At 41.5% G+C, this 22,336-nt stretch overlaps 1 protein-coding gene across 3 annotated transcripts in view; it reads right to left on the bottom strand.

Annotated features, from left to right (window-relative positions):
• Nucleotides 1-22,336, bottom strand: part of tanc1a (tetratricopeptide repeat, ankyrin repeat and coiled-coil containing 1a) — a 148,960-nt gene that overhangs the window by 84,045 nt on the left and 42,579 nt on the right. For all 3 annotated transcript variants that reach the window (XM_037536563.1, XM_037536565.1, XM_037536564.1), the window contains exon 3: nucleotides 5,103-5,327. In XM_037536563.1, coding sequence (XP_037392460.1) covers nucleotides 5,103-5,327 — 225 coding nt within the window. The remainder of the gene's footprint in view (nucleotides 1-5,102; nucleotides 5,328-22,336) is intronic.

Here is a 22,336-nt window from a genome sequence, read left to right as displayed (position 1 = left end):
CTGAGCTGTAAGCACAATGCTAAAAGTACTAGTGGAAACTCATTCACTTGTTCTGAGTCAAGTCAAGTCATGTCAGGGTTTATTCGTGTAGCACTTTTACAACAGGTGTTTTACGGAAAAATCCAGGCCCGAGGCCCCGTGAGCAGGACAATGGCAACAGTGGAGCAGGATTAAGTTAAGTAAGCAAGTAAGTAAGTTAGCCTTACTTACTGTGTAGTGAAACACCCACAAATATACAGTACTAGTGAATGCACACACATTGCACACCTGCCCAGAGTGATGGGCAGCCCATTTCACAGCGCCTGGGCCTTGCTCAAGGGTACTTCAGTCATGTCCTGTCCACTCAGGGGATTCATTTGATTAATACAACATTAAAATCTCATATTAGAGAATTACTGACTGGTAAAAATAAGCAAACATAGCTACAAAAATACAGTTAACCTAAGCTTGATCCAGTGCTGAGAACAGGAGAGAACGTTTCAGGTAAAAAATATTCAAAGAATAAGTAACACGTGGATTCTGTATGGAGAAATGTTCTCAGATCCCTTTAGGCTACAAATGTTCTCTTGCTTCATTCAGGATTAGATTTAGATTTAGTTCTGCTATCTTAGCAAAATGAGGGAGCTGTGAGTAGAGTCGAAAGTAAAGTAGAAAGCATGTTTATGTTTCATTGTTTATAGGTTTTTTATGTCAAGATAATTAATTATATTAATTACAGCAAATCAAACAGACAGACAGACAGACAGACAGATAGATAGATAGATAGATAGGTGTGAGTGACTGTCTGTGTCTGTCTGTCTGCCCTGCGATGGACTGGCGACCTGTCCAGGTTGTGTCCTGCCTTCCGCCTGAAGACTGCTGGGATAGGCTCCAGCACTATATGATTTCATATGAAGCTTTTAGCTGAAGTCACTCGTGTGACCGACTTTATTCTTAGATTATTGTGAAAAAACACAAATGGTCTCAGGTAACTTTCTGATGTGACTCTGAATTTTGATTTGAAATATCAGTCCAATCTGATTATCTATTGATAATGACACAAATTTTTCATGTAATTGCTGATACTAGTATAACTCCAATATCATTGTGCAACCTTATTACTTATTTATTTAATAAAGGTTACATTTCAGGGGCTCCCAACTGGTGCAGTGATCAGAGTGTTGAGCCAGTCGTTGGGAGACTGTAAGCTCGATCCTTGGCCTTCAGATCACGTGAGTGGAGTGGAGTGGCAGAGATTTCCGCTCCTTGCTCAAAGTGGTTAGGCAATCACTCCGCTCCAGGTTTTCTATTCCCCACTCCATGTCCACTCCATATCATCCATGTTTTGAACATATGGACAAGACACCACACACATTATTTCATGATTTACATAAATCCCAGGCTTATTACATACTAAGGCTTATTATTCAGCAACTACAGGGACTAATGCGCACTGATTGAGCTATTCTTAGTAGTTAAAAATTCTGTGCTACACAGAAGCTCAATCACAAGCTAGAAGACTGTGCACCTGCTTTAAACATCTTCAGCGGAACAGCTCCGCAGCGTAGATGCTGTGCATGAATTGGCATGATGTGTGAGCTGTAGTAGTCACTGCCGCACCACTCATGCCATACAGAGGTAGACAGTGTGGAAAAAAGGGCTGTCTGGCTCACGGGATGCGTTTTGGAGCGAGAGAGAACACTGACGATTTCTGAAAAGCTGCTCCGAGCAAAATGACATCGCTCTGCTCCGCTCTCACTCCACACCACTCACACACTCTGTTGGTGATGCCACAGCCATCCGTGGCCAAGACTCCAACAGATCATAATTAGTCTCAGCCTGCCCATCACTTACCACATTGCTAGCCAACATGGACATCTGTTAGGTTAAGGTTGGTCACAGGTGGATATAGATTGGTTCACACTAAGGGCAGATATGAGTTACATAACTACAAGAATGAGAACTATCAAATTCAAAAGACTGGCTCAAAAAACAGAAATTATGCAATGAAGCTTGAAACGTGAACGTAGCCCAGGTTAAGTTCAACAGAAAATATCAAAGCAGCTTAATATAGATATGCCATGCGTTATAGAAACCTCTACTCATATTTCCAGCCCATTTAATAGTGTGTGTATTTACAGCCATTTAGAACACACACAGTCAACCCAAGGGCGTCCACAAGTCCTGCTTTCAAGCTCAAAACAAGTGTTGGTTCAATCAAAAGGGAATGTTGTCTAAGCATGGCTTAAAGATAGGATGCAAACTTGATGTTACTTCAGGCCAGACACTGCCCATCCAGACCTTGAGCGTGCCAAATGGACTATAATTTGTGCTCTATTCACGCTCATACCACCCTTGAGCCATGTAATCAGGCTCTAAAACTAAAATTACTGTATCTATCAGATGTGTTAGGGCCTGGAGCAGAAAACGTGGGCTGGTGGAGACCTTGAAGCTTCGGTTAGAGCTGAGGCTGAGTTAGGGACAGCGTGCTGTGAGCATACAGACAAGCTAAACCACTTTACACACAGAAGAACCTGGCCAATCATAATATGTAGCAGCAGGATAAACTATGACGCCCATCGTTTTGAGCTCTTACAGCACCATGAGTGCTGTAATGGTGTTACAGTGGAGTGCATCACACAGGTCATGCAGATATTAACTCTTAGAAGCTGGCGGTAACAAAATCATGGTGCAATTTTATATGAATTATTTCTCACTTGTAGCTCATTAAAATAAGTGTTGAAAACCATTGATTCTAAACTGGCAATCAAACCCACATTTGTGTTTGTATGAACAAGACGAAATATTTTATGACGATTTGAATGTAATGAAGTTAATGTTGGGTCTACAATTACGTTTAGTGGTAATAAAAAACATTCTGTCATTCTTTGCCATCGAAATGGAGTCTGAAGTCCAGACTCACACCAATCAATGCAAAATTTAAAATGAAGTACAATTTATTATGTAAGTAATGTAATTAATTAGGCAGTTATGCACTTCTATTTAAATATTGCTGTAATGTAGAACGAGTCTATAGTAAAATGAGAATAATAACTTCAAAATGTTAAAAGAATTTCAGAAAAAATGCTAAACTATAGCTTTTACTGTCTCTAAACACTTTTAATCTAATTTAATCTGAACAATAGATATAGAATACCAAATACAGAATAGAGAAAATAAGCTATACTTTCATATACACTGTATATACATTATAAGTAGCCTAATTTTCCTCTCAGTTGTGTATTGCTGGTTATAACAGTAACAAGAGTCTTAAAAAGCACCCAACCCTATAGCATGGCCAGGTATCTGTTTAGATGGTATGTCAGTTAGTATCACCCTTTTCTGCACAGATGAAATACAGGCTCCTCTTTTGAAAAGTTGGAAGTTATAACTAAATGCCTGTGTGTAAGTGTATCTGCAGGACTTTCTGAGCTCATCCACCCCTTCACAATAATCTAACGCATCAGGGACAGTGTTATGAAACTCCTGATAAGTCTCCAGCTGTGTCAGGGAACAATAGTGCGAAGGAAATTGAAAGAGAGGAAACTGAAAAAAAGAAAAGCTTTTAGTCAAAAGCTCTCAGAATATCCTGTACGTCATAATGCTAATAAAAGTTCTAGCTGGGGGTGTTTTGTCCATTATAGACGCTGGGGAACCGCCCTACCAGTATGTGTGCTTGTGCCTTTATACTTGACGGCTACAGGTCTGGATATATCGCCATGTCATATGGTTTTGTCAGGGTAGCTGCCGAATGCTGATCAGATGATGCTGTTCATCTCTAGGTTCATGTGCTTGATATACACTGTACAACTGTATTGGTAAACTGCTATGTCTGTCACTGTAAATGCATTATAAATTCTATATACATCTATAAAACAAATGCAGGCATGGCCATTCCAGGTGGCAAAACCATGACACGCCACCACTTTTAGCACTTAAAGTATAAAAGTATAAATTGCCCCAAGGGGTGTATTAGATTAGATTAGATTAGATTAGATTCAACTTTATTGTCATTGTGCAGAGTACAAGTACAGGGCCAATGAAATGTAGTTGTATATGTATATATATATATATGTATATATATCCATCCATCCATCCATCCATTTTCTAAGCCGCTTCTCCGTATGTATATATATATATATATATATATATATATATATATATATATATATGCTGCCTGCATCAAATCTGTCTCATATGCCATGTAAATATGTAAATAGCTATACTTTTACTTTTCTTTTAGTTCTCTTGTACTTTAGATTTATGTCTAGATTTATTTCTATTTTTCTGCATAGTATATGTACGTTTATGTGCAATTATATGTCTTGCTATTGAAACACTGCAATTTCCCTCCAGGATCAATGAAGTTCTTTCTTTCTGTCTTTTTTCTCTAAGCTTCTTATCCTCCAGGGTCACCAGGAGTGCTGGAGTCTAATTCAGCAATCATCACTCACACCTAGGACTAATATAGCATCTCCATTTCATCTGTCTGCATGTCTTTAGACTGTGGGAGGAAACTCACACAGACATGGGGTGAATATGCAAACTACACACAGAAAGGGCCCTGGTCGCCCGGCTGGGGAGTCAATCACAGGCCCTTCTTGTTGAGAGGTGTCAGCTCTGCCTGCTGTACTACCCAGAAACTGAATCGGCTCATCTGTTTTTTTCCATGAGAGGTAAATGAAGCGCACTGTAACTAAATGAAGTGGTAAGCACTCTGTTTCTGCACTGCTACTGCTTCTAAAAGGTGTATTGTGTTGTCATTATGGCCCTTGTGGGTTCTGCCATGAAAAAGCTTAGGAAACTTGAGTTGGAGGCTGAAAATCATGAAAGCGAACGATGAATTGACATAAATGGCCAATAGATGGCACTGTAGTCATATGTATTTCACTAGAATCCCAGTAATTAAAATGCAGCCGAGCATTTACTCTCCGAATCTCAGAGGTAACTTCTACACAGCGCACAAACACTCATTGCAACTTTCCACGTACAATTTAGAAGCATGCAATTTTAAAAGAAAGGAAAGTACAGACTTGATGCCTGTGCTTTCACTCTTTTCTGCAGAATGAAACAGTGAGAGTAAGAGTGGTTTGCAGAGGAGAGTTGCGGTGTGTTGGACATACCTGGGGACTTGGTGGTGGGTCTGAGCGGCAGCATGTAGGGCTGTCGGGGAGGCATCATTGGAGAGGAGGGGAGCGAGAGGGAGATTCCTCTGGATAAACTCATCCTCAGCATCTCGTCTGTGGGGTACGGCTGCACCGGGAGGGGACCGCTGCCCATGTGGCCTGGAACTGTAAGGCCTCCCTCTAGGGATTTATGATGGTAGCTGGGGCTGAGGGATTCAGCACCTTAGGGGAGAGAGAGAGAGAGAGAGAGAGAGAGAGAGAGAGAGAGAGAGAGAGAGAGAGAAGAAAAAAACATTTAGTGATAGATTTACTGATACTTTGTTAGCCCCCTTTTACCCTGTTCTTCAGTGATCAGGACCCCCATGGACCCTCACAGAGCAGGTACTGTTTGGGTGGTGGGTCATTCTCAGCACTGCAGTAACACTGACGTGGTGGCGGTGTGTTAGTGTGTGTTGTGCTGGTATGAGTGGACACAGCAGTGCTGCCAGAGTTTTTAAAACTTGTGTCCACTCACTGTCCACTCTAATAGACACACTTCTATCTTGTCAGTCCATCTTGTAGTCAGAGATGACAGCTCATCTTCTGCTGCACAGTTTGTGTTGGGCATCTTCTAGTCCTTCATCAGTGGTCACAGGACGCTGCCCACAGGACGCTGCCCACAGGACGCTGTTGGCTGGATATTTTTGGTTGGTGGACTATTCTCAGTCCAGCAGCGACACTGAGGTGTTTAGAAACTCCAGCAGCACTGCTGAGTCTGATCCACTCAGACCAGCACAACACACACTAACACACCACCACCACGCCAGTGTTACTGCAGTGCTGAGAATGATCTACTGCTCAAATAGTACCTGCTCTGAGGGTCATTGGGGGTCCTGACCACTGGCCACTGGCTTTTGTTCATCTACTTCTTCTTTTAAAGCATCCCAAATACCCCAAATGAAGCTGATCAGCCAAGACTGCGTCTGAGGTTTGATTCTCTAGTTTTGCACTGGAGCTATGAGGCTCATAGCTATACGGATAAAATCTCACACTCATACGGATAAAATCCACAGTTTGAGAAACACTGTTTTTAGCTATGCAATGTACTTTTATCCACTGTTTACATAACAGTCATACCACACAGTGATATAAGTAAGTCTTTGAGATTAATTAGCAGCAGAGATTCGAGGCACAGTTTGCACAATGCTAACTGGTGACTGTGAATTCTTCTTACTTTCTGCATTAGCTTCACAGATCCAGTGCAAAACAAAAGAAGCAAACTTCAGACACTGAATATGTCATGAATATGTCTGATTGACTACTGTGTACATTTGATTTTCTACTGATCCATTGCTAAGTCAGTATCTGTCTGTTCTGCCTAGATGTGAGCCTGGAAAGACCCGCAGATGCTCACACTCTCATCATGTGCTGAAGCAATTCAAAACGTCCAGAAAGCACATTTCCCTGTTTGCATGGTGTCCAACTGAATGCCGCTTGGTTTCAGTCGCTTCATCTTGCCTCCGCAAACCTCATTAGAGTGATCATTACCAATGGTGCTTTTCTCTCCAGCCAGCGGAAACCACAGTGAAAACAGACAGACGGACTGCCAGGGCAACAGTAACTCCGACTGCAACTCAGTCCATTTCCCCCTTTCAAAAAGCAGCGACTCTGGGGAAATTTGAGAAGAACTTAAGAGTCATTTAAGGTTCCAAAGCAAGCACAGCAGCCAAAAAGCAGCCTCCCTCTGCGGGCCAGGGTCTAATATAGATGTTTTAATGCCTAACCTAGATTGCCTGCATCAAAAACGCCTAGAACCCACTTTTCACTATGCTGTGAAGACAGCCCTGCAGCAGCGCTGGTGAAAGATTGACGACTTTCATGGAGTCAAGTAAAACATAAAACCAGCATGTGTGCATATGCGTTAAAAATAAAAGCACCAGGACGTGTTCCAATATACGGACATCCTGCCAAAACTGTAGCCTACCTCTAAAACCTCAGGCCTTCGCGCATAGACAGAAACAGAGTGAAATATGTTGATTCTTATCCACTTCTGTTACAAAAGGCTCCTTGTGATGCTGTATCTACGTATTATGAGGGATAAATTTGGACAGCCTGCAAGAGGAGTGAATAAAATCACTTTTGCGGTGACATTTGCTGACTGAGTGTTGAGTCTGAGTATGTATGACTGTGCAAGAGAAAAAAAGAGCGCGAGGGAGACATGGACAGAGCGGAATAGAGAAATTTTATGGCGCTGAAGGTCAATGAAGTGTTGAAACTATTAGCGGTCGGCTGCAGTTGTGAAAATGTGCCAGTATCGGTTTCTTTTCGCAGTCTGCGGTCTTCTGCTGCACTCCAGCAAATGCAAAATCAAATCTAACAAGGAAAGCCTTCTCCAGACAGCTAAAAACGGTCGCATCCCCGCGTTCATAATGCAGCAGTCATTTATTTATTTCTATCACACCCACCCAGCCACTGAAACCCCATTTACTCGAGATTAAATATTTATCTGACTTTAAATCATTTATACTTGGAATCAGGGTTTGGCACCCGAGAAGAGCCTCTACTGAAGCCTAAAGTGTGAAGCCTGCAGCCTAAGATACATCTGGACAGATCAAATGGGACAAAAACATTTGCAGTGAAACAAAGAGATTACTAGTCTGACTTTTTAGTTCTCAGTGAACATCAGACTTGATCCGATGTGCTGAGAAAATCAGCGGTTTGTTGGATTTTGTGTTGAATTTCACAGAATTCTTCTCCAGATCGCCGTGAAAGAGGAACTTATGCTGCAAAGGAGCAGAAAGTCTGGAGAGCCTGGAATGTGTCAGGAATAGCCCAGACGAACCCACAGCCTGTGATGTGTGTTTTCACGTTCCCTTACAACACCCTCACACACACCTTAGACCATCAAAGAAAAGCCTCAGACAGCTCGGAAAACTCCACCTGTGGGCCGTCGAGACAAGATCTAACCTGGGCCTGGTTCCCAAAGAAAGAGGAATTGACTTCAGCTTGCCTGTGACTTTGGCAGCAGGCAACAGTTAGACTGAAGAATGGGGGATGATGTCAATTCAAGCCAACAGATGGCAAAGGGTGGAAAAGACAAAGAAAAGGCAAAGAAAACGGGGCGGAAAAAAGTGAAGACGAGCAATACGCCTGCCAACGTCTGAGCTGCAGAAGTCTGAGGTCATGTATCATGTTGTTGTCAATGACGCCTAAATAAAGGACTTATGGTCTAAGCTATTTTTCTCCTTTAAATTAGGAGCTCACTGTCCACCACTTTAACACTATTTCATAACAGCATGAGCTACTCCAGCTGTACCTAATAGTTGTAGTTTACACTGGACATTTGCAGTTTGAGTTGCTTTGCTAAACAGGTGTGACCGAGGCAGAAAGAGTAAAGATTAAATGTTGGTTCAGGCAGTGTTGGGCACTAGCGGGATTCATGGCAGTGGTGTGACATGTATTCAACTGCAGTTTGGCAAAGATCTAACAAAGCAGTTAGCAAGCTGGCTAACTCACCTACCATGAAAAGTAGAAACACAAAAGTGAATGTGAATATCAGATAATAAGCCTCACCACAGCACACTGCTGCACGCTGATCTATAGCAAAGAAACTAACGGCTGCACCGGAGCTGACATCACAGTTAGCAAGCTGGCTAACCCGCAGTGGTGGACAGTAACTAAGTAAATGTAATTCGTTACTGTACTTAAGTACTTTTTTGGTGTATCTGTACTTTACTTAAGTATTTCCATTTTGGGCGACTTTCTCCTTTCACTCCACTACATTTCAGAGTCTAATATCCGACTTTTTCCTCCTGCATTTTGAGAAATCTGTCGTTCCTTTTGGTTTCTGTGTGTATAAAAACGTAACATGTCAAAACGAAAGAAGCGCAAAGCCAGAGCACCAATCAGGGCCCAGCGGTCACTTTGTTTAGAGCTGGTTTTGACCTGTCGGTCATACCGACCCAGTGCAGCACGCGGTTCAACGTCAGCGCAGCAGCGTAAAACTTTGGGAGAGTCTGTTCAACATAAATGATGAACTAACCTAACTTTGTGTAAATAGAGCTCAATATAGAAATATGTCCACATATGCAGTCGAGACTGACGCAGCTTTTTTCTGAATTTCTACAAACACCATTTCATTTTATAGTAAATGAGTTTGGGCTGGTTTATGTTTATGAACAGACGCCTACAGATCAACATAGTAAAGGAGCTCATCTGTGATCCTGAGTTTAAAGCCAGTTTTTATTCAACTTAAACTTGGAACTAAGTTGTAAAGAAATCTGAAACTGAAACTTTGCTTGTGTGTAAAAAGTGATTTCAGAGCCACTCGGTTCTCCCTGATGGAAACTGTTTACCTTCAGTGTTTTGTGCTTCTGATCATTTTAATAGACGTCAGCGTCACTAATTAATGACGTTCTATTAAAAGACTGGTTTACCAAGAGAGACGCTGGAGGACTTTCACCTGAAATGAGTTCATGAAGCCAGTCTGGTTATAAAAATGATAACAGGACATCAGAGCCAGAATTACTCTTTTAGTACTTTTACTTTATACTTAAGTACATTTGAAGGGAAATACTTTAGTACTTTTACTCAAGTGGAGGTCTAAAGGGAGGAACTTCTACTTTTACTGGAGGAATATTTTACCCTGGGTGTCTCGACTTTAACTCAAGTACATGATTTGTGTACTTTGGCCACCACTGCTAACCCGCCTACCATAAATGGTAAAGTTTTAAAAGTAAAAATAATAAAACAGTCTCTACTCCTTCATGTGTTTATTTACAGTCAGTGGGCAAAAAATGTCAAAAGATTTGACTTTAGACACTGATTAAATTAGCGTTTCCTCCCTTTTGGAGACTCAGTGCTGCTACATGACAGGCTGCTCCTTCAGAGGTCAGCACAGACAAAGCAACAGCAGAGAACTTGTAGAGAGGAGAAGTACCACTCTGTAATGTCTTCCGGGGTTCTCAGACACTAGAGGGCGCTCCTGAGTCAGTCCAAAATGAGAGGGTTAAGATGGAGCAAAATCGTGGTTTTATAAATGCTTGAAGATTTTCAATGTAAAGGAATGCGATCATTTCCTGAAACAGAACAGCATAAAACATTTTAGCACTGCTGTTATGTTTTTAAGAGCTTCTGAACTCGAGCTATAGGAGTTTAAAACGGCGCCTCATTGTATGTCCATGACATCTGTGAGCGCGAACAGCCAATTAGCTGCTCCGCTCACCAACCAATTGCAATGTTTCCTGCGTTCTGCTGCCCAAAACCCGTTTGCTCTAGAAAAAAAGGAAACAAAGGTGAGTTTTCTTTGCTTTTTTAGTGAAATACGACTTCCTGCTCTCTAAAATTAGGAAAAGGAAAGTTCTGGGTGAGTGATTAGAAACTATTTTAACTTTTCGTTTTTATCAGTTTAGCTCCATTTGTTCCCATTCATAGAGGACTATGCGCCCTCTGGCGCCCTCTGGTGTTTTGCAGTCATGTTTTGATATAATGGGGATTATAGGAAGTGGTCAGGCTCCTCATAAACTGGTTGTGGCAATAGTGCGTTTGGCTGAGGGTGCAAATTCACATGTCAACGTTCACCAAAATTAACATTTTTTACACACTAAAATTATTTGGCCAGAAAAGTTGTAATACAAAATTGCTCAATTCTGTTTATTCCACTGAAATTAATGCAATTTTGTTTGCTAAAAGTTGCTGACAGACAAGCATGACTGGACCTTACTATGGCCAAAGCCACTTGACTACCACACTTGACCAAGCTTGCTGGTCACTGGGTATTTCGATGAAGCTGCATAAAAGTGTTAGCTTGCATATAATCAGCGATATGCTCATATTAACTGCTTCACAACCTCATAATTCAAAGACAGGGACATTTGGGGGAGAATGTAAGTAGGACAAAACATATCAGCATATATATGGAACTCGGTTAATCAGAGCACAGCAGAGGTTTTATCCATGGACAACAATGTCTCAGACCCAGAGCTTGTAAGGAAATCTAACAGTGAACTACAAAATGACAACACACCACCCATTAGAACTAGGACCTTTTACCATTCAAGCCTCCAAGAGGGTTCAATCACAGTTTATGGAACCAAAAAGTGAAACATGACACTCATGCTTTGTGTGTGGATACTTGTCCATCTCTGACCTTTAACCCCACAAGGTGGCCTAAATTGTCAAGGCAGGGGAAACAGAACACTTCCTATCAGCACCACAGGCAGCAGGAAGTCATTAAAGTTGGGATGTGCAAGGGTTGAAATGAACCATATCATGTTCATCTCCCTCTTGTCACCACCACACAGGGGCCCAATCCCATTTCACCCCTTGCCCCCACCACTTAGCCCTTAGCTCTGTTTTGTGCGTTCATGTGGTTGGGGTGTTTTGGGGTGGGATAATTTGTGTTGATACAGAGGGGTAGGGCGGAGTGTAGGGGCTACATGCCCCTCTAACCGAAGGTTTTTCAGAGGCTCACTCCAGAGTGTTATGAGAAAAAAGAAAAAACGGCCAGACGGCTGCGCGATCGACTACAGAAACCCACAGATGTGAGAATTTTCTGTTAAAAATGACGATAACCACTGTTTTATCTTAGTTGAATGTTTTTTCAGTGTATTATGGTCGTTTTCTTCATAACAAGCATAAAAATATATAAATATAGTATAATAGCATGCTAATCCTTCAGTAGCCAGCTAGCTAACCTTCCTGTTCCACCTTAAATAGTCCAGCGGTTCTGACGCCTGAAGTGCCAGAATGTAACCACTGCACCATTTAAGGTGGAACGAGAAAATTCAAACAAGACACTGGTGAATATCTGACTTCAGATTCAGTATCACCAAAGAATTAGGGGTGGGTGATAATAAACAATTGCCTTAATCTCCCTCTTTGAAAATCCCCCTTTTGATGCCCTAAATGTAACTAAAGCCCAGCTTTGAGGTCGCTGACCTTTCCTTTTCTCTGCTATCACTGAAGACGGGCTGGATCACCTACAGAGCACCACTAGTAGCTGTTAATGGAGTAATGTTGTAGTTTTTTTGTTTTTTTTTGAGGGTCCCATTTTGTAGGGCAAGATTTCAACCAGTTAGGATGATACTCAAAAACAAGGGGTAGGGGTAAAAAGAAGAAATGGGATTGGGCCTGGGTCTCTCTTTCTTGGTCTTCCCCTACTTCCTTCTGTTTATGATTAGAACACATGTTCTCTAGCCACAGATGTCGCTAATCAGGGATGCTTTGTCAAGGATCGGCTCACATACCTCGATATTGCTGTGATTGCAAGTAATTGATTCCACTGGAAAACAAGCATCAAGTACTATCAATAAAATCAAGTACTAACTGCTGTGTTAGTACACAACAGGATCTCTTTAAAGAAACACATCAACTCTCATGGTTGGGAAGAGGAAAAGCTCTAGGAAGGAAAACAACAGCTTAATGTGATTTACATACACTAAAGTAGAGTCCCTGCACAAGATGATGGAGAAGCTTTACAAAAGAATAGCTTGCAGTTGCTGCACTGATGCAATCTGCCACCCCTGACATCTGGCATGCAACTCATTTAAAATCAACATCCTGTCTTACCCGTTTTCAACCAGCCATAAAGTTTCATGAGCACAGGCTCCTTAATTAGTCCTAAACTGACTCATAACTTTGTTTAAGTGCCACAGAATGTAACGTAAGTATCTTGAATTTCATCCAAGTCAGCTCCTTTGGCTCCTAGACTGCTCCTTAAGAGACACCTGAACCAAGGAAAAAGAATTCAAATGAACAACAGCGAAATACCGACAGACGTTTTTCATTCGTGGCATAAGGCCGTGTGGAACAGCAGAAGCAGAGGTTGAAATATGACAATGGAACAATATTTTATCATTATCATGATAAACTGTACCACACTATGCTTTACTGAGTACATCATGGGTATCGGCAGGACTTCTAGACCAATGAACAGCTACATGCATCTTGAAAAAGGGCAATTTAGACCAATTATAGGGAGCCTGTATCAACAACAGCCACTGTGGAGTAACTGCATTAACTGCACAGTAACATGTTGGGGTGAGTAGTTTACAACCTAATGCCATGTCTTTTCCGATATTATTATTATTGTGATATTTAGTGATGTTAGTGACCTGCACCTCTCCTACTAATAAAAAAGTAAATGTTCTGTGTAGAACATACACTACTCACAAAAAGTCTGGGATATTTGGCTTTCGGGTGAAAACTCAGGATGAACCTAAAACGCACTCTAATTGTTGTTTACATGTGACCTTAACGTGACCTTCTCTAAACTTTTGAATGCACATGTCCAGCTGCTCAGTGTTTCAGTACTTTTTGCACAACTTGCTGTTCTCTAACAAGGAGTTTAACGGCGAGGTGGTGGCGGCGGTGGTGTTACAGTGTGGGCAGGTGTGTCCAGTCAATACAGAACTGCCCTACACTTTGTGAATGGTACAGTGACCCAGTGGCCCAAACTACTGAATAACATCATTAATCCAGTCATTGTGCCTCAGCATGAACAACCTAATTTCATCTTCATGGACGACGATGCTCCAGCTCATGGAGGTCGCATCATTAGGGAACGGCTGCTGGAGACTGGGGTACCTCAGATGGAGCAGCCTGCACTTTCCAGACTCGAATCCCATGGAAACCTATCAGCTGAGTCGCCGTGTAGAGGCTCGCAACTCTGTACAATAAGTCAATAAGTCGACCTGTGAACAGCATGAGATGTCGTTGTCAAGCTGTAATTGATGCTCAAGGGCGCATGACGAGTTATTGAGACACTGACATTTTTGTTGGGCTTTTGTTTCAATACATTGTTTGAGATGAGGAAATCACCACTGCATGCTTCTACTTAAATACCCTACTTTCATGATATAATATCACTGTAGCGTGAACATTTTAGGTTTTCCACAAATTTCCAAATATCCTTAACTTTTTGTGAGTAGTGTATGTTTATGAACAATTTAGTTTAAAATTATTGTACATGTTACAACTTACCCCACAGGCAGGGTTATCTGCAACAAAGTCCATGGTTAGTCACAAAAGTCTGATAAATTGCGACACAACACGATTTATTCAATACAGTTCCATATAGTTTTAATTAATCAGACTTTCCAACTTAAATATATAAACATGGCAAATTTATTTCTGACTACAAAATAGAAGAGAAAAAAATCAGCACTGCAATTTTATCTGTAATATTGTTTTGTAGAATCTGTGCTTAAAACTTTATATTTTGAATTTACATGAAAGTATATGGAGTTCCTGCCCTGTGATGGACTGGTGAACTGTCCAGGGTGGTTTCTGCCTTCTGCCCAATGAGTGCTGGTACAGGCCCCAGGAACCCGCAATGACCCAGGAGGATGAGCGGCTTAGATAATGTGTGTGTGTGTGTGTGTGTGTGTGTGTGTGTGTGTGTGTGTGTGTGTGTGTGTGTCCACAATATGTACTTCTCTAATTGTTTATGAGGCTTAATAGCAGGTTTAGGAAGCTTAATTGTATCAATGGAGGTTGTACTTTTACTTGTATTTTTACTTGTGCTGCAGGTACCAAAGTAGGGTGACTAAAATAAAACAAGTGCCAATTTTATCACACCCAAGTCAGAAATCAGAAAATACATATGATAAAAGTCAAATCAGTTTTCAGGGTGGAAAAAATCAATTCTTCAGAAAAATCTGTCCAATTCCTGTCAAAATTCACAGATTATGTTGTTATGGGATTATGAGAAGGTGGCCAAAAGTATGTTCTACTCCAACCTGGTTACCTACATAAAATCCATATTCCTGTAGCTAATAGGAGTTCAGCTCATTATGCCAATATCCTACTGTTGTAATTTATTTTTACCAGTTGTTTGCTTTTATGTGCCTTTCTGTAGGTCCACTACAGAGAGCATTTTAATGTATTCTATGACAGTCTGGTATGGGAGAATGACTTGTTCTGAAAGGAAAGCACTGGAGAGAGTTGTGGTTGCAGCACTGAGGATTCCCCACATACAGTCTATGTACACTGACAGTGTCTGTTCATGAGCATTGAATGTGTGGAATCAAATCACCTGACACATGAGAAGCAGTATATGTTTACTATATCAAGCAAAAAAAGAGTGTAATAGTTTTTTTCTCTAATGCTGTGTGAATGTGAAATGCTCCGAATTGATCTGAAGGTGATTACAGGCTGTATGCAGGTGTATTTATGTGTACGCCTTTTCTTTTCTATGTTTTTGAGTGAGCTCCACACTCAATTCCCCTGTACGCATTGTAATACCTCCACACGGCAACATAGCAGAGCAGAACTGACTGGCACTACTGTTTAACTTTACATTTTGTCTGTTCCAGCTTCAGAAAACCTCAGATTATGATACACCTTATGTACTTCGTAAGTATTGTTATGTGATGTACATTGTTATAACATATATTAACACTAAATGTTTTTCTTAGCATCAAAAAAATCAAGACTGCACTTTGAGAAACGGTCAGAAGACAGTTGGTGTGGACAGCCTGTGTACGTCCCTCCGCAGAACAAAACTCCCCCAAGTGTCGTGTGACATAGAGAGAGACTGCTGAGTCAGCAGGACGTGGGCACTATCACAGCTGAGAAAACACTGAGAATGGGTTTAAAACCTGAGACCCGCTTACTCACAACACAACCACTCCACTGTAGGCTCAGACCAGAACAGTCAGCCAGATCCCACAAACCCAACACATACACATGCTCACGTATACACACAAACAAGTATGGCGCAACTAGGGCTGCAGCTGGAGCGGGTACTCTATATGAACAATACCTTGAAAATTGACATAAAATAATATTTAACTCATTATTGCTTTCAAATTGGTGCTCCAGTGTGGGCTAGTTGTTGTGTTATTGTTAGTGTATGTTAGTGTGGTTATTGTAGATACCCATGAGTCATGGGTGTAAAATTGCATGAGTAGCGATATTCAAATAAAAACTTGGCTGTATCTGCCAAGATACCCCAGGGAAGAAATCAACAGGACAATTTTTCCCTAGCAGTTACAAGACCTTAACCATGAAATAAGAATATTAATATGATGGAACACAACGATCATATTTGTCACGATTGGCCCCTCCCAGTCCTGTCCATGTGCATTTGTTTTGGTATCTGTAGTCCTGCCCCTCGTTTTGTGACTCCGCCCCTGATTGTTTTCACCTGTCCCTCGTTTTCCCTTTGTTACTTTCCCTTTGCACTTTGCTGGCCTTTGTATCGGTCTTTGTCCCTGCCCTGTTTGCTGTATTGGTTTATGTTTGCTCGTCATGTTTGTGCTGTTTGAAGCTCTGTTTTGGTTTGAGTCTGTTATTTGTCATGTCTGAACCCCAATCTCTCCGTATTGGCTCAATGACCCTGGACTGTTATGACCCTGATTCCGGATTTGCCCTCAATAAAAGTTGCTTACCTCCGCACACGTGTCCGCTACCTCGCTCCGCGTTACAGTATTTAACACAAATGAAATGAAAATCACAGACAGGGTTGAGCAATATGTCAAAAATATCATCTTATGATACTTAAAAGACATTTTACCATACATGGTGCATATCAGAGGTGGACATTATGATGATATTTTATTGGTATTATGAGAAATTATGTCACAATATGCTTTTCTGAGTTTATCATTTGCGTTAATATATATATATATATATATATATATATATATATATATATATGTGGATATCACCACAATGACAACATTGATCAATTGCAAGTTTCATTACATAATTCAATATAATATACAAAAAGCACAATTAGTCCTGTTTAAATGTATTAAGTGCAGCACAGAATGTGACATAAAAATCATTATTATAATCATTTTCATAATATACTACTAAAGTTTAAAGGTTTTTTAAATTCACTATTTACTTTGTTTAGCAGTTTTTGTTTTGGCTTATCAAACCCCAGAAAAACTAAATATCATGTATTGCGCTGTGTATGGCGAAAATGTCTTTAAGTATCGTGATACTATATTTGTGGCATATTGCCCACCCCTACATATCACAGTACTTTGACACACAGACGCAACACACTAGAAGTGCCACATTTAATAACTGCCAACAAAATCTCTGGGCACAATGATTAGACATTTCCCTCATTGCATACAGACACCACTCGATATGGTCCCTTTGTAATGAAACATACAGTTGGTTGATGCACTTTAAGCACTGACGATATCTACCATATGTTCAGAAAAGCATATTGTTTAAAAAAGAAAAACAAAAAAAGCATTTTTCTTGTTTTGACCAGCCAAATGCCTCTACAAGACAAAACAAATTCATGTTTTACCATCATTCGCACGATGTTTGGTCCCAACAAAGAGAAAATACATGACCATATACAACTGCAGGTGAGTCATTCTATGGAAACATTCTAGTTTGCGTTCCTAGCGTTACAAAATATTTATATATTAAAATAAAACAGTAAGTTATTTTAACAATTACACCTTCTTGAGCCTCAGTCTATCAATACTGGGTTTTAAATCAATTATCACCGTAGCGCTCGTCCTCACAGTCATGTGTAAAGGGTGAGGCTATATTTTGAGGTAAAAATGTTTTTTCTATCATTTTAACTACAATAATCTATAAATGGCTATGAAATATACAATTTAAATGACATAAAGACACAAATGCCAAATAAATATATAATATATAATCAAAGCTGTTGTCCCCAGGAGTCGTGTCACTGGTGTTACTGTGTAACAAAAAATCTCTTTAATTGTGAAATAATCACACTGATGATATCACTCGACTTCCTTTCACCTGTTTTCTGAGGATCTATGAAGAAAAGCACATGGTCTACTGTGTCTTTCGGTTATCAGACATTTACTTATTTACCTCATGATTTCATAAGAAGCTTTTAGTTGACGTCACTGGTGTGACCTACTTTATTCTTGGGAAATTGTGAATAAATAGAACACAGATGGATTAAATTTCATATTTTAGTGGATGTTCCATGATTCACTATATGCAGTTTGATGATCTGTAGCAGCTGTTTAGTAAAACGCATTCTTTATTAAAAATGTCACTGGTGTTACTGTCTTTGGCGTTACTGTCACTGGTGCTACTGTCACTGGTGTTACTGTCACTGGTGCTACTGTCACTGGTGTTACTGTCACTGGTGCTACTGTCTCTGGTGTTACTGTCACTGGTGTTACTGTCTCTTGTGTTACTCTCTCTGGTGTTACTGTCACTGGTGTTACCTTTCTTATATGCAACACTAGTGATATGATAAAAAGTGGACATTTCCGTAGAATGACCCAGGAATGTAGGCTTTATATATATTGTAGCTGTCAAAATATTTCATTTCATGGACCAACAAATATGGTCCAAAATGACTTGGAACACACTAACACACACACACACACACACACACACACACACACACACACAGAGCCCGACTTATCACCTTACCCTAAAGGTACACTGTATATCACTCTGCACCTATCAGACATCAAACAGGGCCTTCCATTTCACAGCTAAATCCCTGGATGCAACCTTTACTGAGCTGCTGGTTCAAAGCCAAAAGAATGCTAAAATCCAATACTCTATTTCCGGAATGTCAATACATGAAAGCAGAAAAAAATCCCAGACAAAGCTTTTTTCTAAACGGATTAAAAAGGTCAGTCTCGCCAAATGAAATGAGAGGGAGAGGGAGGGAGCGAGTGAGAGAGACAAGAGAAGAAAGAAAGAAAGACAGAAGGAGCGAGCGAGTGAAGCCATGTAAGTGAGAGAGCCACAAAGTGAGTGAGTGAGAGTGTGAATACGTGAGTGAATGGACGCGGAGAGTGAACGAGTGAGCCTATGAGAGACTGAGAAGGTGAATGAGTGAGTCAGCAGGAGAGAGTGAAAGTCTGTAAAGCTAAGCATGGTCATACTCCTGTAAGTCCCCTCATGTGTTTGAATGTGAACCATGCGGGCTAACAGCGAGCCGTCCCCTGCGGCTGAGAGCAGGCTCTGCGGTGTCTGGCACTGAGATGCTAAGTTTCCACTCATTCTTCTCTGTGTTGCTTCAGGCTGCAGAGCAATGCCTTCATGAAAAACACAGGGGGCTTTATGAGTGCAGTAAATAGACTGCAGAAGATCAGCAGTGTCAGAATAACGACCCTGCTGTGTTCATTTACTGGCAGTCTCTGTTATCCCTTTACCAAGGAGTCATTTATGTATATTTGGCAACCTTGTATCTTCTTGTCCCATCATTTTTGTTGTTTTTCTTTTTTTTTAACATAGTTTAATGCTAAAAAACACTAACTGCTCTTGTGTAAAAAATTAATGACAGAGGAACCAACAGATACAAAAAAGAAAAGGTTTGTGGACAAAAGTCAACTAATAATGTATCTACAGTTAAAGTACACTGCTCAAAAAAATAAAGGGAACACTGTAATAACACATCCTAGATCTGAATGAATGAAATATTCTCATTGAAGACTTTGTTCTGTACAAAGTTGAATGTGCCGACAACAAAATCACAAAAATCATCAGTGGAAATCAAACGTATTAACCAGTGGAGTCCTGGATTTGGAGTCACACACAAAATTAAAGTGGAAAAACACACGACAGGCTGATCCAACTTTGATGTGATGTCCTTAAAACAAGTCAGAATGAGGCTCAGTGTTGTGTGTGGCCTCCACGTGCCTGTATGACCTCCCTACAACGCCTGGGCAGCTCCTGATGAGGTGGCGGAGGGTCTCCTGAGGGATCTCCTCCCAGACCTGGACTAAAGCATCCACCAACTCCTGGACAGTCTGTGGTGCAACGTGGCGTTGGTGGATGGAGCGAGACATGATGTCCCAGATGTGCTCAATCGGATTCAGGTCTGGGGAACGGGCGGGCCGGTCCATAGCTTCAATGCCTTCATCTTGTAGGAACTGCTGACACACTCCAGCCACATGAGGTCTAGCATTGTCCTGCATTAGGAGGAACCCAGGGCCAACCGCACCAGATATGGTCTCACAAGGGGTCTGAGGATCTCATCTCGGTAGCTAATGGCAGTCAGGCTACCTCTGGCGAGCACATGGAGGGCTGAGCGGCCCTCCAAAGAAATGCCACCCCACACCGTTACTGACCCACTGCCAAACCGGTCATGCTGAAGGATGTTGCAGGCAGCAGATCGCTCTCCACGGCGTCTCCAGACTCTGTCACGTCTGTCACATGTGCTCAGTGTGAACCTGCTTTCATCTGTGAAGATCACAGGGCGCCAGTGGAGAATTTGCCAATCCTGGTGTTCTCTGGCAAATGCCAAGCGTCCTGCACGGTGTTGGGCTGTGAGCACGACCCCCATCTGTGGACGTCGGGCCCTCATACCATCCTCATGGAGTCGGTTTCTGACTGTTTGTGCAGACACATGCACATTTGTGGCCTGCTGGAGGTCATTCTGCTGCAGGGCTCTGGCAGCTCCTCCTGTTCCTCCTTGCACAAAGGCGGAGGTAGCGGTCCTGCTGCTGGGCTGTTGCCCTCCTACGGCCTCCTCCACGTCTCCTGGTGTACTGGCCTGTCTCCTGGTAGCGCCTCCAGCCTCTGGACACTACGCTGACAGACACAGCAAACCTTCTTGCCACAGCTCGCATTGATGTGCCATCCTGGATGAGCTGCACTACCTGAGCCACTTGTGTGGGTTGTAGAGTCCGTCTCCTGCTACCACGAGTGTGAAAGACCACCAACATTCAAAAGTGACCAAAACATCAGCCAGAAAGCAGAAAGGTGCTGAGAAGTGGTCTGTGGTCCCACCTGCAGAACCACTCCTTTATTGAGTGTGTCTTGCTAATCGCCAGTAATTCCCACCTGTTGTCTGTTCCATTTACACAACAGCTGTGAAACTGATTGTCAGTGTTGCTTCCTAAGTGGACAGTTTGATTTCACAGAAGTTTGATTTACTCTGAGTTATATTGTGTTGTTTAAGTGTTCCCTTTATTTTTTTGAGCAGTGTAGATGTAGAACACTGTTGATTGTTTTTTTGTTGAGTTTATACAGTAATTCCAGGTAGTTGCTAAGGTGTTGCTACAAGGTTGATATGGTATTCCAGCTTGTTGTAAGAGCATTGTTTGGTGGTCATTAGATGGTTGCTAAGTTATTGCTAGACTGTTGCTACAGCATCCCAGGTAGTTGTTAAGGTGTTGATAGGCCATAATCATGGCATCCCAGGTGGTTGCTAAGCATTTTGCTAGGCCATTGCTATGGTGTCTTAGGTGGATGCTAAGATATTGCTAAGTCAGTGCTATTGTATCCCAGGTGGTTGCTAAAGTGTTGCTAGGCATTGCTAAGATAACCCATGTGGTGGCTAAGGTATCGCTAGGCCATTGCTATTGTATCACAGGTGGTGGCTAACATGTTGCTAGGCCATTGCTATAGTATCCAAGGTGGTGCCTAAGGCACTGCTAGGCCATTGCTATGGTATTCCAGGTGGTGACTAACGTATTGTTAGATCATTGCTATACTATTCCAGATGGTTGCTACATAAGATGAATATCCAAACCATTTGGCCACAGAGTTTAGTGGTTTCACTAAAGATCAGACAACATAGACACAAGAGTTGGTTAAATCTAACATTAACCATAAAGTTTGTTGGTTTTAAATTAAGCAATAGAACAATCGAGGTTGGATGTTATCACGAAATAACATCACGGCTGTGATTTGGTTGCTGTAGATCACCACAGACGTGATGTTATACTCAATAACACCCTCCTCGAGTGTTCTATTGCTTTCATACAACAGTTAAATAAATAAAGTAAGAAATTAATAAACTGGGCCGTGAATGCAGCGTTTAATGTTTTAATGTTCGCAGTTCCTTCCGCCAAAATATAGTTCCTTAAGAAAAAGCTTGTTGACACGTCAGAGAAACAAACCCCGCCCACTCGCTGCACAGCCAGCAGTTCGCTCTCCAGCTCTTTACACTAAATTCCCAAACTGGCATTACTACTGAGCAGCTTTTTTGTTTTTATTGCGTCAGTTTTCTGGCTCAGTCCGATGAGGTCAGACTCTGAAGATCAGACACGTTTGGTGAAAGGTGTTGGGTTTATTTCTGGCTCATTCCAGGTTGTTTACCTGTTCCTCTGTCACAGCTGCCGACTGAAAAGCTGCTCAGTAGTGATGATGGTTTGGGAATTTAGTGTCGTCTCATCTTCAGAGTCGGAGCAAATTGGCTGTTGGTCAAATGTGATCTTAAAATTTTCATTTTCTGTTTGTGGCAAAGTAAGAAGTAAAAACGTTCAAATGTCTTGAGCATCAAACACATCGTCTTAGTGGAGAGCTACAGTGTTTGTGAAAAACCT

The sequence above is a fragment of the Pygocentrus nattereri genome, chromosome 30 (assembly GCF_015220715.1).
Source record: "Pygocentrus nattereri isolate fPygNat1 chromosome 30, fPygNat1.pri, whole genome shotgun sequence".
NCBI classification, from domain to species: Eukaryota; Metazoa; Chordata; class Actinopteri; order Characiformes; family Serrasalmidae; genus Pygocentrus; species Pygocentrus nattereri.
The sequence above is the reverse complement of the archived record's forward strand: the minus strand, read 5'-3'. Positions and strand labels throughout refer to the sequence as shown.